Source organism: Pecten maximus, chromosome 10 (genome assembly GCF_902652985.1).
Source record: "Pecten maximus chromosome 10, xPecMax1.1, whole genome shotgun sequence".
NCBI classification, from domain to species: Eukaryota; Metazoa; Mollusca; class Bivalvia; order Pectinida; family Pectinidae; genus Pecten; species Pecten maximus.
The window spans coordinates 31,397,365-31,415,226 of NC_047024.1; the positions used below are offsets into that span (position 1 = coordinate 31,397,365).

General features: G+C 35.0%; 1 protein-coding gene across 1 annotated transcript; it reads right to left on the bottom strand.

Moving 5' to 3' along the window:
* Positions 1-4,467: 4,467 nt before the first annotated feature.
* On the bottom strand, positions 4,468-14,918 carry LOC117335453 (major egg antigen-like). The gene is made up of 2 exons (XM_033895458.1): positions 14,714-14,918; positions 4,468-9,801 (listed from the first exon to the last, which is right to left on the bottom strand). The coding sequence occupies exon 2, from the start codon at positions 9,676-9,678 to the stop codon at positions 8,641-8,643; it is 1,038 nt and encodes a 345-aa protein (XP_033751349.1). The 5' UTR covers positions 9,679-9,801; positions 14,714-14,918; the 3' UTR covers positions 4,468-8,640.
* Positions 14,919-17,862: the final 2,944 nt, after the last annotated feature.

A 17,862-nucleotide genomic window follows, 5' to 3' on the forward strand; every position in this document is an offset into this window, starting at 1 on the left:
TGTGGAGGAAAACAACATCATTATGGTAAAGTACACAACGCACATTTCACGTGTATATCGGGGATGCACGTGACTTTTGTCGGTAAGGTTAATTAGTTGATTAATCTCTCGCACATTGTCTGTAGTATCAATCACCTTGTTAATACATAGCCTCACTAAACTAACTCCCTCTGCTATCTAACTGCGGGAGAGTATCATTCAGACCGACCTAGAACCGTGGCGAATGCATGTGTGCTCGTGAAGAATGCACGTGTGCTCGTGAAGAATGAGTGAATTGCAACGGAAGGGAGTAACTGATTATCTTTACCTATCGTAGACATCCCTTATCATCATTGGCGTACAATATTTTAAGCCTTTTTCCAATGTGTATGGCTAAACTATTAGATGGAATTTGGCACTCCCAGAGATTTATACCAGCCCAATAATGCTGTTTTCATGCACAACACATAGTCAACATTCTATACATCTCTTGCTGGCGATAGTACAACTGTAGCACTTTAATCTTGTATCATAACGATGACGTCACCGAGAAGAATGCTGTGATATTTTGAGACGAATCTTACACGTATGACGACTGGTAAACTAAGTAAAGTTTAATGGGATATTATCCTGTTACATGTAAATAAGTTAAATTGGATTTTAATCATATTTTTCGATATTTTACGTTGTCCAACACGATCAAACGAACCAAACCTTTTTATTCCTTAGCGCACCTGGAAACCATCCTTTCGACATAATAACCGATATGATATACCATTAACTTTGATTTAATGAATAATCAAAATTTAAAACTCAGCTACACTGTTTGTGTCTGTGGTAAATGATGGACTTATTGTAAACACTAGCAAACTATGGACTACAGAATCAGTGTGAACTAACAGATAAGTAAACGAAAATTAAATCAAATTGTAGAAGTTGACAGTGACGAGACAGGAATGTTTCCGCGGGAAAGAAGTCTACAGCACTGGAAGGAAAATTCAGTTTTCGCTTCACATGTTTATATGTTTATATATGTGAGGTAACCAAACTCCTGCCTAGCGCTCAGCATATATAGGAGTGGGACGACTGGTTCCCCCGTTGTCAGTATAATGTGACCGGGTGGAATGTCTTCCTGGGTGTCCTTGGCTGTATGCTTCAGTGAGATAGCACTATACATCGGCAAAAGTTCCGGACTACCACAAGGATACTTAACACGAACATATCACAGCCAAAACACATATTTGCACTCACCACAAGCATGTATGTCGCACGCATAAATGACCTTAGTTTTTGATAGGATGTTAAACAATAATAAACCAAACCGTAACTGAACACCATAATTATACGAAGGTCCTTACAGGTCGGATGTTTATCGACATATAATACTAAACATATTTGGTTTGGTTTGGTTTATTTTGTTTAACGTCCTATTAACAGCTAAGGTCATTTAAGGACGGCCTCCCGTGTGTGCGACATGCATGCGTGTGGTGAGTGCGTATGTGTGTTTTGGAAGGCTGCGGTATGTTCGTGTTCGTGTTTCCTTGTGATAGGCCGGAACTTTTGCCGATTTACTAATGTACCGATATATATAATATAACATATAATATATATATAACACTAGATTGCGAACAATTGCGTTACTATGACGTCGTTTTGATCATCGTCACGACTATGACCTTAGCTGTTAATAGGACGTTAAACAAAATAAACCAAACCAAACTAAACCAATTGTTCTTTGTGTCAGATTGGTTGCAAATCAATCATAGAAAGGAATTTGATTTAAAGATGTTATATGAACATACAAGGAATTGGATGAAAATAAAGAACGTATTTAATTAAAACATGCAGATTTTAACATAAGGAAATGCACATATAACAATTTAACGCTTGTTTGTTAAATAAGATATTTTTAACCGTTGAGGATATGCACTGAAAAAGTACATGTTCAGCCTAAAACGTGCGGGTATACAAACTAATGACCAATTATTCCTAGAAAAAACATACCTTTGACGGACAAACTAATGGCGGTAGTGCCTAACAGGTGTATCCTATCAATCCTGTCTAGGTTTGCTTATCAGAAGTGTTTTAGATGGTTGAGTCTAGAACTAGTGTAGTCCTTTTTATCGTCTTAAACCTATGGCCTTCAGAAAATTCACATCCTGTTTAGCAATTTTCGTGTCTGTTTGTCTTGTTTGCTATAGTGTTCGGACGTTCATGCAGTAAATGTTTCTAAATTTTGATAAACAAACCGTAATGGCGTGGTAAGAATGTTAGTACCGGAACCCTTAATCATGTGAGTCCACATTTAAGGATAATTAACCAGTTTGTTTTTCTATACACCATCTAAATGTACAAGAATGTTTCAGCGAAACGATATGTGAAAAACAGCTTCTAGTGCCGCTAAATTGTAGGCAGTTTGCTTCAGTGAGGTAGCACTATAATGTCAACATCAGCCTCGCGTTATCACAACCTTAGCTTCCCAAAATAAACACGCCATCCACAATCTTGCATCTCGCATACAGGAGAAGACATCCTTAAATGGCATAAGCTGTGGATAATACTTTAAAAAATACAAAACAAAATCCTTCGAGTTATTACGTGTTTGTGAATGACGAATGGAAATCTAATTTTAACAAATTTTATTTGCGGAATAAAAATACGTGTTGCAAACTTATTATTCCTCTTTTCCATACATCCATTTGATAAAACATATCAAATAACACTGTGCCAGATGCATTTCCCCAAACAAATAAACAAGACAATAACAGAAAACCGTATAATCGTAAAGTACTGTTTAATATGCGCAATCCTGTCTAATTTGGGGTAAATAGACAGGGACAGTACATTTGTCACAATAACAGTATTGAACATGCTTCCGGAAGGATATAATTATTTAGTTACTGAATGGACTCCTGTTGAATTTTAAACATGCTTCCTTCTTATAGCAGAACAGACATCATTTTCTATGCTGGAAAAAAATTCTAAGCTATTCACTGAATAACAGGTAAATATTGTTTATGAATTTTTAAAAGCCATTTTGTTTTCTTCATCGAACTGCTTATATTGGTGAATTTAATACATTTTCTCCAAGACTGAACGCCTGCTGGCTGGAAAGTTATTACACTCCGGATGCAGTACACATTCTCGAATGGTTTATGTGAATCTTGATTTTCCTCTTTGAGACGATATTTCAAAGTTGTATTCTTCTTTTATTTCAGGATTCAATAGCAATGTACAAGTATAACAGATACCGTAGCATGTGAACGTTGTGCGAGTAGACAGCAGCAGATGTTATCTCAAAACTCCAGGAAGCCGCAGATACTAACGTCTTTGATAGTGGATATTATTTACATGCATTTAATCCCAGGTATCAAAATGCTGCAGAAAAGATGCATGCAACCTCTGCAGAGAATGCTTCCACCTCCGTATATGTAGACGATCACGTGTTGTTATTAACGCATTTGTTCGTAGACTTCATTCTTTCACCTTGAAATGGGGTCGACCTTTTAAATAGTTGTATACGACTACCCGATAGTACGTAACAAGCCAAAGTTCAAACGATTGTATTTACATGTAATATTGATAGGTAATAACATATCCGTACACCAAAACATAATCTATCCTAGCAATGTTCACAAAACTTTGATGGACCAAGTTTTTATCAGACTGATGGTTTGACAATCCAAAATAAAAACAAGTAGTAACGGCGGACTGATAGGGCAAAATGCCGTCCTGCTTCATGTTTGGCCAAATTATGAGGGCGAAAATTCGCACTGCTTCCTATAGGCCAAAGACATACACTTTTCAGTTCAAGGGTTTTAATCAACTGATTTAATTTACTTCTAATGTTCACTTCTTATTTTAAAACAGTTGACTAGCATACTTGATAGCTTAATTTAAAAGTTGAAAGTCAGCAGTAATTAACTCATTTACCTCTTGACTTTCTTAATGAACTATTCCTACCTATGAATTGGAAGAGGTTAATTGTGTATTTAAGGGTGAATGTGCTTAAGAGTTATTTATCTAGATATCGACATATTGATAGTCATTTAAAACCTACTTAATGTATTTACGGTTAGTTAAATGATAAATCTGAATGATCAGTCAGTAATCACAACTACTCCTCTAATATAATAAGCCTTTTCCAGTTTATTAGCGGCTTCTTAGTTGATATATACAGTAATATGCTATGATTTGTCGCGTTTTTATTGGCTTGTAATTTAACGTTGTCACTGTATCATCATGACGTCATAACATCCGGGTTTGGTTCAGAGATAATAAAAAAACCTATTACCCCTAAATCCTTTTTTTCATTAAGAAGAATTTAATATTGATTATGTGGAATAACTAGTTGACGTTTCCACTATAACCTTGATGTTATTCACATGACACATATATTTGTACAAACGTCCACAAACATAGCATACATTTTAATATCAGTGTTGGCACCAAATATGACCAAGCAAAAGGAATAACAATGAAAAACAATGTCTTTAACTTATTTTAATTTCTCAGTTATGAATTTCAACAAGCGTTTTAATGACATTTTTACAATCTTCAGACTATCTCCATAGCAGCATTCGGGCATTGATGTGATGTCTCGTAAAGCACTATACATATAGGTAACGATCATATCAATGTACATTATAAATCACAGCCGGCCTGTGAGCTATACCAGGAACTTCGACATAACTATGGCAACATGCAGGCGTCGAAAGGGGGATGGTTAAACTTATATGATACCATTAAGCTAATTATTTACAAACTAAAGAACAAACACGACGAAAATAAATAAAATACAGGAGTGTCTTTTCCGCACTCCATTCTGAATCCGACTTTCTTTCATATACTGTTCTCCTTTAGGACGAAAACCACAGCATTTTCTTTTTTCGAATCACTTCAATGCATTGCATACATGCATTTTATGGAATAAAACCCCATATGTTAACTTTTCAAAGATCCCCCTTTCGAGCCACATTTGAACAACAAAATTATTAATAAAATCTAATCAAAATAAATACAATTAGTTCCAATAACTTAGAACACAAGGTATTTTAATGTGATGGATGAGATACGCTTAATAGTTAAGTATCTCAGTTCCCGGAAGTTTAATTTGATTTATATTACCAACATTTAAACATTGACACGTCATAATATTAGTGTGTGACGTCATGCTTCACATGATGAATTATCAAACTGGGCTTAAATTCGACTCGAAGACGAAAGGAAATTTTGTCACGACAATTATTTAACATTAATTACAACAACTATTGGATGATTAAAATATATCAGGTACTAACAAAAACAATATATTATCTTTAATTATAATTACTTGATACAATATAAATAGACTAAAGTATATACTCAAATACTTAACTAATATCTACAACAGGTTTAATTTTTAAATTAAATTCAAATAATATACATGTAAATACTCTTTTTACTGAGAAACCTCGCTAGTCAAGACCGAGTGTATTCCAATACAAGGTTTGGAGTTCCAATATTATTATAACAAAATTGTGTTGATAAAGATTATATTTGGAAGCTGTCTGGATAATATAACTATTAATCGATTCCGGACTAACGAGGTTCCACTGTATATGTCACTATGGATACAACCACAAATAAGTTACATCCGGGTATCACCTATATTGCATACGAGTCCTGGCCATGCATACAAATGAGTTTGGCAATATTTACACATTACGCACACGTACACAGTCAAAGGAATACACATGTGTCTCACAATCTACACAATCGAACTTCAAATAACCTCATCAAAACCACCAGAAAGTGTAAATGTTCCTGCCGAACACATGAAATCGAGATATACCAAGGTCAGTTGAAGGCTAGGTAAATTAATGTTTATTTTGTGTTGATGACAGCCGTCATGATCTAATGGTGATCAACTGCTTCTATTTTCTGTATCACAACTAGCTAAGTTAGTTCTTGTATATCGATACATCCGACATTTATCATTCACAGTATTAGAAAAGTACATTCTTATTTGGCACTTTTTTAATTTCATTACAGAATATCGTGATCAGTTTGAAACTTGTTTTTGAGAAGATAAAATCAGCGTTATGAAAAGGCTCCGCCAAAGATACCATGGCAACGGATTTGTAATTATATTATCTCCTTTATGAAGAAGGGAGGCACTGAATAAGATCCAGACGTATTTGAAGAAAATATTCCAACTATTTGTAAAGCATTCCCATCAATTAAGCTTCTAGGCCAATGTAACTCGAGAATCGTGACCAACCCAACCACTCACACGTCTATATAGCCAGCACGAGCGTATGAAATTCACGTGCATATTGTATTTCATTCAACGCCAAGCTAAAGCTATCAGTCTAGTTATGAATTCCGAAGCATAGTAAGATTTCTTCCTTTTTTCTTTTTCTATTCGATTCATATTTTAGAAACGTGTATATATTCATTGAGTTCAAACAAACATATCATATCCGATGGTTAAGGGTACGTTGCCATTGTATTGTTATTTCATTATCTTATTCCAACCTCTTGTATTTGCCAAAATGTTACCCAACTCACCACTGTAAGTAAACCATACTTTAAAGATATTGGCCTAGCAGATAAAAACTTGTCTTATACCAAAACAAATCCACTCCATTATGTCAAGAAGTAAGTGTTGCCATGATTAAAGTTGAAAGCTGAGATCAACAATCTGGCAGATGGTGAGATAGATCTCGATTCTCAAAGACACAGTACCAGAGATGAGCTCATTTAGAATGGTAGACTTTGGATAGGTACTACATTCAGATCTCAGGTATTTGTAAAAAAAAAAAGGTTTATATCATAAGTTTCAATGACTTAATGCTACAATCAAAATTCCTTATAATTACGTCTTTTATATACAGAGCATCAATCAGCTTCTCTTGATCATAAAATGATATTGATCCTCGTAAATCAGTTCCCTTTGTAATCAGTTATGGGATATAAAGACGGGCCCCTATATGACCCCTGGTGGTAGAGATTATGAGATAACTAGAACTGATCTCAGACCAGAAATGTCGGAGTACCCAGGTGTTACGTATTAACTTTAGCAGAAGCATCTCAGACGCGGTCTGTTTCATGTTAAGGTGGTATAAACAGATATTATGTACACTCTGGCATTTCAAGCCTGTGTGTAAAGGAAGTCAGGCATAGGATAGTGATAACCATTCCATGTTCCACCTGACCTTACAGCGAGTTAAGTGCATGAGAAACAAAACTTGTGTCTAGAATGTATCGAATCTAAACCGTAAATTTTCAATATATATTTCATAAAGTTAAAAACCAAATACTTTCGTATTGTTACTTCGAATACTAATCATGATCAGTTCCAAAATAATTTCAATTTTAAATCATACAATTTTTCACGAATTCTTTTTATGTTTAAAAATTCTTTATTCTAATTTGCTGAAATGTTTTGATCGTTCTATATTTTTGATAAGTCGTGAAGGTTAATACGTTTTGAAAAACGTTAATCAACCACGCATTGTAATTAATTTACTTAAAAGTCGAATATTCAACTCAACTTGATATTATTTAAGGAATAATGTGCTTAATCCCAGGTTTAGTTTCTACCAGAGACGTAGATTGTATGTTGCATCCTGTTCGATATAGATAACGAGAAGCATATCTACGTTCTAACGAAAACCATAATCTGATATCTCGCCAGCTTCACGAGGAGAAGATATCGTTTACATGGTGTGGATATCTAGCTACTTTAGGTACCAGACTGTTGGAAACATTGGTTATTAAGGAAGGGCAAACATTCCTAGGTATGACCTGTGTCGAAAGTCTTCAGATATTTAGAACGAAAGTGTTATTCATCATTTATTCTTGAAATCATAACCTCAACAAGATTGATATACATTCCTATCCAAATGTTAAAACTAGTGCACTTCCACACTGTATGTTGATGTTATTTGAAGCATCATATGTGTATGTATATGTGTGAAACAATTGAAACCTATACTCACGTACTGAACACAACAAACTACTGTACTGCTACAGAAAAATATACATTTTTACAAGATTTTAACATTGATGCTTGTTGTAATGCAAGATATCTATAATTGACATGTTTCGTTGGTGATATATTAAAAGTTTGACAATTACATATATGGAATTGTCTTCTTGGTGTTTTCACATTTGTGCATGCATAACAATTGGATTGAAAGCCCTTTCGTATACTAATGAAGTAATAAGAAACGACATGCTCCTACTGGAAAACTATATAGGCATTACCTTGTTTAAGTTGAACATATTTCGTAACTCTGATATAAATCACCTCCAATTTGCTATGGATTACAATCACTTTTGATATCGTCACATCCGAGTTAAATTATATAATTTAAAAGGATTTAGTCGACATCCGAAATCGATTTAAATTAAAACAGAGAACTTTAAATCCCTTATTTTCACTCGCGAGATATACAGCAAATCCCAGGAAATTTCACGTATTAAAACCTCCAGTACATAATGCCGAAATAATCTTCTTTCATGATAACGTTTCATTCTGCTCTATGTATCAATTTAACTCACTTATCACTCGAAATAAACGTCCTCCAGTTCAAACAAGACACAAGATGGCCCCAGTAGCAATACATAGTTAAATAAACTGACTCCCTCCAGAAGGACACCGAAAGGTAACGTCTAACGGCGATGGACGTTGATGGTGACCAAAGGCCTATTTTGGTTATCCGTGACGGTCACCTGGGACTCCTTAGTGACCACCACTTTACGGACGTCGTGACTCTGTGTGATTGAGTACCGTTTTTGCGCCACTTGTTTCAGGGGTGCTTCAATATATAGTTTACCCTCTTCTCCAATGTAGGCCGAAATGGCGGTTTGATCAACACTGTCAGGTAGTTCATACTCCTTATTGAATTCTTTATGCATTGTTCTACCTGTTAATTTTTCTTCGTGTTCTGCATGTACAATTAACTTCTTTTTGTCTGTTTTCACTACAATTTCCTCCGGTTTAAATTCACCCACATCAACACTTAAGCGGAGTTTACGTGTTCCGTCCGGTTCGGTAATTATAGGGTTCTTTACCGTATTCGTGCTGACCTCTAGCGGCCGAGCTATGGCGATCTGGTTGTTAGGAGACGGGGTACAAGACATCCCGTTTGTTCCGTTTGTTGTTGGACTACCGGTTGATACTGCGTGTTGAATAGGCAAAACAGTTTCCTTTCCTAAAATCTGTCCACGAACTGGCCCTTCGATGGAAAGTATCCCGTCTTTACTGAGAATACACTGGAGTTTATCTTGGTCCACGTTACTCGGTATATCAACCTGCCGGCTGTACTCCTTACTCACAGAAGATGATGTAGACTTCTCCTCGTGCTTCGCCGAAACAGCTATTTTATTATCTTGCACGCGAACCTGTATTTCCTCTGGTCTAAATTCGCTGACGTCAAAGCGTACTTTGAATTTCTGACCACCGTGTAAGTCGTTTACAAAAATAGTCTTTAGATTATCTAACGTATCTACTGCATTACAACTGCCACTTTTTTCTGTAGGCTTCAGCTTAAAGAATTCGTTCTTCATACTCTCGAACTCACTATCCCATTCCTTCCTACGCTTTTCCATCCTGACTTCCATATCTTCCCAAGACTTGACTTGCCTGTCCTGGAACGTCATATCGTCCCTCTTCACCGGCACGTGTAGCTCTGATCTGAAGAGTGCCATAGCGTAGGCCCGATCTATATATACACCTAGGACGGGGCAACTGAAACTAGGCGGGCTGGCTGGTAATCACTTTCTATGATGCTGGAGGGAGATTAAAATGCCACTGCGGAGTTTACCAGTATTCTGAAAACAGGTGATTGAAATCAATTAGGCAAGTAGTGCTATACAGTTTACACAAGAGAGGCGGAGACGGAAGCTACTTTGTAAATCCTTACGTGAGATTTCTCCCATAGTGAGTCTACAATGAAAAAGCTCACGCTGCATTAAATACTTTTCATACAAAAAATAATTGCTTAGAATATGCTCGCTTAGATGACGAAAAGGAAAGCACATGCATATATAAAATAAATCTCAGTAGTTTTTGATAATTTGTTTAGAAAATGGAACTAGAAATAAAGAACTTGTACATACTGGCATACAGTCAAAACCGTATATAAATGATATTGAAGGGAGTAGAGTAGTGTCTCCAGAATTTGAGCTTCATGATTTTGGTCCCTAATTTCAAACTAGGGGCAGATAATCTAGTATTAGAATTTAGCTAGGCAATTCATAAAAAACCCATTAGGGTCTAGTGGCCAATCTAGGAGCAGAGAAAAGCGGCCTTTATATAGAGGCCAGTTTACTAGTACTTGTGCTACAGTGGAAATAGAAATAATTTACCTTTAAAGACAGATTTTTGTTTTATATTAATGTCATTTAAAGCAGGTTTGAATGTGTTTTAAAATATTGTTTAAAGTATAAGGTGAAATAGCATACAACCCGTGTTGTATGAAATATTGCGTTTCGCTACACTTTAAAAGCACATTGCTTGTCACGTCGTCATACCTTAAACCGAATTTGACCTAGATTTGTATGGTGGTCGTTGTCGCTTACTCTTCTGGCACACCTGGTCCTATTCTTATACTTTTTCAGAAGTCTCTGTGAACTATATATTTGTATATGCTGCCCTCGTTTAAGCGATTTTGAGTCCGAGTTATGGTTTTAATATTTATGTCGATATAACGTATTATTCGCATTCTATATATCTTAACTCATTTTTGGTAATGGTAAATATATCAAAGTCTAGAGAAAATATATTCAATTTGAAATATATGAATGAAAAAAAAATCACTTGTCAATGATTTAAGAAGATATGAGTTTTCAAGATAACCCACAAATCTATCAGAACATAAAATTCATACAGGTCCACGCCCGAATATATATCCAATTATATGAGATACTCAACCAAATCACATGAAATACACGTGTACCATAATTAATCGACGTTCCTGGAGAATATTTTATTCAAATTATATGACATATCAAACTGATTTAACTGGCATCACATGAAATCTCCTGTCACATGTGACACACCGAACCGACAATATGACATATCCCAATTACGTGACATAGCGCTCCGTGTCACAATATATACTTTCTAGTGAAATATGTCATGTTACCTGTATATATTTAACATATACTTAGTGCAACGCAGCTAGTTTAACAGCTAACAATTTTTGAACCCGTTTATCCTTCATTATGGTTTTACTTGGGGAGCACTGGCCTTGAAATATCTGCTAATTGCCTCTTCGAAAAAAACATATACATAACATATACATATTGGTGTTCTCTTCTCTGTAATCTTTCACGTCTGATAATGTAACAGGAGTCATACATCGTTATACTCGCGGAAAGTGACTTTCAAATGTTACACCAACGGTATACCGACGACCCGTGAAATGATGAATTCCGTGGAATGTAACTTATTACTTTTCCGGCTTGAGCAGTACCCTACCCCAAAGGATCACATAAACACTTGCCGGCTGCTGTAGGGCAACACTGGTCATTTGTTGGAGAGTCTGTTTACATAGAGCCGTCACTGGTAAGCAAAGTGGTACTGGCTTATCTCCATAGGCGCAGAGGCAAGACATAACATATTGTTGAAATATACACGATGCTAAGTGACCCACGGTTTAGATAACCTTGACCTATATACACAAAAGGGTGCCATTTCTCCAACATTGAAATGATAATCTTTATTTTTTTTTTTGCAACAGAGAATGACTGACTTGTTTTAAACACTAGCTGACATTTTTACCGATTCATATCGCCATTGATGTGATGTCGATGAGGACGGATTTATATTAAATAATCTATAGCTCCACAATGAAATATAGATATGACTGTTGTCTATGCTTGTAATGGTTGTGTAAAATCAAAAATTATATGCCACAATATATCGACACTTACATAATACGTTGAGACACATTGCTGCTAAGGATATATAGACCGAGACCGAACATGTTATTTAGAAGAAATATGTTTTCTGTGTTGATCAGTGCGTCCTGTACCACAATTGGTGTACGCCATGATGTCTCTCAAGTAAAATATTTCTGTCATTGATACATAGTAGAAATGGAATCAACGTTAAAGAAAACTATGGAAATTTAATTACTATAAAGTTCATGAAAGATTGTAGGTAACCGCCAGTTGTAGACACAGTTGAGAAAAGAATCAGAATGGTGTCAAAAATGACACTCAAGCAGATTTACCACTAGATCTATACGTGTTTTAGAGAACAATAACACAAATTTGTAAAAGCAGAAATTTAGACGAATGATAACCGCTAAACAGAAAACATACGTCCGTCTGTAAAACACTGACAATCGCAAAGGAAATTGTACAAGGTTGGACAAATTCAGACAGCTTACTCACTATATATTCGGTTATTTTGGTAAATTGAGTGTGTAAACTTTAATATTATCAAAGATTATTTGAGCAGTGAACTTCTCTCTCTCTCTCAGACATTCTACGCTTTATGTTCGCTTATTCAGCGCTGACGAAATATGATACATCTTGAAGGAATACCAGTGTTTATTTTAAAATCAAGTGCTGAAGGATTGACCGATAACGGGTTAACACTCGAGTAAAATTGACAAATCTTCTCAAAAGCCTATAAGTTTCATGTTTCATTTACATCATAAAAAGTCTCAAGGTTCAAATCTGTTAGCATATACAAAATTTCTAAAAGCTGTTGGTTTTTATCACAATATTCGAGTTACCATAGCCACTTTTTAGATTTCATGCTAAACTTGGGTGTACCAATAGATATTTACATTTTCACATGTTTTGTTGTTTTGATGTCATTTCCTCTGCTCATTATTTTTACTCATCCCGTTTTACCCTTATGACCTTTAAAACGTTGGTGGGCCGTTATGAATGTATAACTAACCTCATTTACGTTAATGTCAATACTGTATATATTTCGATTACAAGAAGAGAATACCGAATTGTTAACAAAATCGTTAGAGCGATAGCCATATGTTGACAAACGAAACAACATCACTAGCAAAAATACTTGATGCCTTGTAAATGATAAACAAGTCAGGATCCATCAGGAGAAACGACTCATATAATGTGTAATAGCTAACGAGAGACTGACAAGGTCTAACGCAATCGTAGTTCATTGTCAACCTCCCTATAAGTGTAATAGCTAACGAGAGACTGACAAGGTCTAACGCAATCGTAGTTCATTGTCAACCTCCCTATAAGTGTAATAGCTAACGAGAGACTGACAAGGTCTAACGCAATCGTAGTTCATTGTCCACCTCTCAATACGTGTAATAGCTAACGAGATATTGACATGGTTAAACGCATTCGTAGTTCATTGGCCACCTTACAACAAATGTAATAGTTAACAAGATAATGATATGAATCGCTATCGTAGTTGGAACTGAATTTCGATGAATGGAAGGAAAACTATCGAAAACAAAATCCTAAGAAATTTGAATTAGATAAAGAAAATAGAACCATATATTCAGGAAGGGTTAAATTTGCTGCTTCATAGACAACTCCTGACATTTCAATAGATTCGGGGTAGTGACAAATCGACCGCTGGCTATATCAAGGAGAATCGAACACGTCACTAGGAAATACATTGTAGATTTTATTCTAATGGTATCATGATGGATGTTGTACATATCTCGAAACTTTGTTGTTTTTTATGTTCAAGGATAGAAATACACTGGTTATAACAACAGTTGTCAACGCTGACAAACAATATCACTGACCTTTTCTTGAAACCCTGTAAACTATTGTAAGGCAATGTCTGGATAAACATGATGAAGTTAAAGTTAACAACGCATGTGTACGTGTACACCCTATTGTATCTCAACATACATATTCTGTTTCAAGATTACATTGGCGACAGATAATGCTAGACGAAAAACAATAGGTGTTATTATTATCTATTTAACATTTACCAATATTTAACATATGTACAACACAAAAAATAATTAGGTGTTCTTATCTATTTGACATTTCTCAACATTAACATATGTAGAACACACAAAAAATATGCAATAAGAAACACAATACAAGGGAATGGGGTCACCTTAAACAATAGGTGGTGACCAATACGCTTCACATTGTTTTGTCTTTATCTCTTAAATCCCAAATTAGCAAATAAATGATACAAATATATATCATTACACAATACCAATCACGCAAACCAGGTCTTCCATATCACCACACAGATACCAGTAACCAACGTGTATTATTACATGGAGACACCTTATATCTGCTATAGTTTGCTACATGCCTATTACTCACTACTGTATAGAGCAAATAAACAATAGGATAAATTAAAACCTGCTGACGATAACTGAAATCAAGTTTTATATTTGCAGTAATACAACTGAATATTATACTTTGAAATATTGTCGACACTTTTTACTATGCCGACAAAATGTCGCTGGGTAATATTTTTACACTATGAATTCACTACCTTTCCCTGGCGAACTAAATCTAGGATATTTAGATAACAAATAAAGAAAAATAAGGAAAATAGCTGACAAGTCAATTAGGAAATGATAGGACAGAAACAAATCACCTACATGTCTGATTATATGATTACACTAAAACAACGACCCAATTTCCTGTTCACGCGGTCCAAAGATAAACAGAACAGCTATCTAAACAACCATAAAGAATAACGATAGGTTACAAGTCAGACTGAAAAAAGAATATAAACCAAAACGGCATCAGATAAAATTACCTTGTAGTTTTCATAGATAGAATACTTCCGTGGAGAACACAGTCCAGCATACCGTCTGTTATGTGTAAGGGTTTGTTATCTACCTGGTCTGACGGCCGACTACCACTGCCCACGTAACTACAATGAAGGAGACTGATTAAGTGCCTTCTGGAGTTGATGAGTCTGGAGAGTCACTACTGCTCACTTCGATAGCATTCAAGGAGGCTCAGCTATGAGGAATCCCAAGCATTCTTCATGTACATGTACAGCATACATTTTTTTTCATGCATCTTCGCCCAAATTATGCGTGTAGGTGTAAGGTAAACACAGACTGAGTAATGAAGCTATTTAGAGCCGAACTTGATCGTATTATGGTGATAGAAATTTTAAGTCCGATATTTTATTGGTAAACGAATGCGGAAACATGATAAGTTGAATTCAGCACGTGATGTTATGTTATAATGATACTGTCCTACATCCACGCAAATAATTCATCCTGTACTTTTGAGAAGATGCCAGGCTTGTGAGAAACTCTGCCAACATGGATATGATGGGCTGATCATGTTTGATAACAGTTGTCACAGAACTAGACAGGGTGAAATATTGACTCTGCTAATCAGAACATGCTCGATTCACGCGTGTGTAAGTCTTTCCTATAGAGGAAACATGTAAACAATATTAATATCAATATACCACCGAGTGTATATCATTCTCCCGCTTCCACTCTCTTTCATGAAATATATCCATTTGTCGCTATATCTACCAGCGTCTGAATTTTATGATTATGGATTAATTGATAATATATTATCATGTAAGACTTAAATAATGTCTACAGCTGCTTTGTTTTCAACGGATTCAAAAACAGAGTGGCTTGGTTTGCTGACGTTACGGACTTCATCATAGAGGCAGACATAAACATAACAATATCGTTAATACATAAGTTACATGGTATTACAGAGAATATCGCATGCACTGAACCGTTTACCGTTAAACATATATTATTGAGTTGTATTGACCTAAACCCTACATCAGATAGCTCCTATAGCAGTATTATTGGATTGTATTGATCTAAACCCTACAACAGATAGCTCCTATAGCAGTATTATTGGATTGGATTGATCTAAAACCTACAACAGATAGCTCCCATAGCAGTATAAATGGATTATATGGATCTAGAACCTACAACAGATATCTCCTATAGCAGTATAAATGGATTATATGGATCTAGAACCTACAACAGATATCTCCTATACAGTATAATTGGATTATATGGATCTAGAACCTACAATAGATAGCTCCTATACAGTATAATTGGATTGTATTGATCTAAAACCTACAACAGATAGCTCCTATACAGTCTTATTGGATTATATGGATCTAAAACATACAACAGATAGCTCCTATACAGTATAATTGGATTGTATTGATATAAACCCTACAATAGATAGCTCCTATAGCAGTATTATTGGATTGTATTGATCTAAAACCTACAACAGATAGCTCCCATAGCAGTATAATTGTATTGTATTGATCTAAAACCTACAACAGATAGCTCCTATACAGTATTATTGGATTGTATTTATCTAAAATCTATAACAGATAGCTCCTATAGCAGTATTATTGGATTGTATTGATCTAAAACCTACAACAGATAGCTCCTATACAGTATCATTGGATTATATTGATCTAAAACCTACAACAGATAGCTCCCATAGCAGTATAATTGGATTGTATTGATCTAAACCCTACAACAGATAGCTCCCATAGCAGTATTATTGGATTGTATTGATCTAAAACCTACAACAGATAGCTCCCATAGCAGTATAATTGTATTGTATTGATCTAAAACCTACAACAGATAGCTCCTATACAGTATTATTGGATTGTATTGATCTAAAACCTACAACAGATAGCTCCTATACAGTATAATTGGATTGTATTTATCTAAAATCTATAACAGATAGCTCCTATACAGTATAATTGGATTGTATTGATCTAAAACCTACAACAGATAGCTCCTATAGCAGTATAATTGGATTATATTGATCTAAAACCTACAACAGATAGCTCCTATACAGTATTATTGGATTGTTTTGATCTAAAACCTACAACAGATAGCTCCTATAGCAGTATTATTGGATTGTTTTGATCTAAAACCTACAACAGATAGCTCCTATAGCAGTATAATTGGATTATATTGATCTAGAACCTACAACAGATAGCTCCTATAGCAGTATAATTGGATTATATTGATCTAAAACCTACAACAGATAGCTCCTATACAGTATAAATGGATTATATGGATCTTAAACCTACAACAGATAGCTCCTATACAGTATTATTGGATTGTTTTGATCTAAAACCTACAACAGATAGCTCCTATAGCAGTATAATTATATTGTATTGATCTAACACCTACAACAGATAGCTCCTATACAGTCTTATTGGATTATATGGATCTAAAACCTACAACAGATAGCTCCTATACAGTATAATTGGATTGTATTGATCTAACACCTACAACAGATAGCTCCTATACAGTATAATTGGATTATATTGATCTAAAACCTACAACAGATAGCTCCTATACAGTCTTATTGGATTATATGGATCTAAAACCTACAACAGATAGCTCCTATAGCAGTATTATTGGATTGTATTTATATAAAACCTACAACAGATAGCTCCTATAGCAGTATAATTGGATTGTATTGATCTAAAACCTACAACAGATAGCTCCTATAGCAGTATAATTGGATTATATTGATCTAAAACCTACAACAGATAGCTCCTATAGCAGTATTATTGGATTGTATTTATATAAAACCTACAACAGATATCTCCTATACAGTATAATTGGATTGTATTGATCTAAAACCTACAACAGATAGCTCCTATACAGTCTTATTGGATTATATGGATCTAAAACCTACAACAGATAGCTCCTATACAGTATAATTGGATTGTATTGATATAAACCCTACAACAGATAGCTCCTATACAGTATAATTGGATTATATTTATCTAAAACCTACAACAGATAGCTCCTATAGCAGTATTATTGGATTGTATTTATATAAAACCTACAACAGATAGCTCATATAGCAGTATAATTGGATTATATTTATCTAAAACCTACAACAGATAGCTCCTATAGCAGTATAATTGTA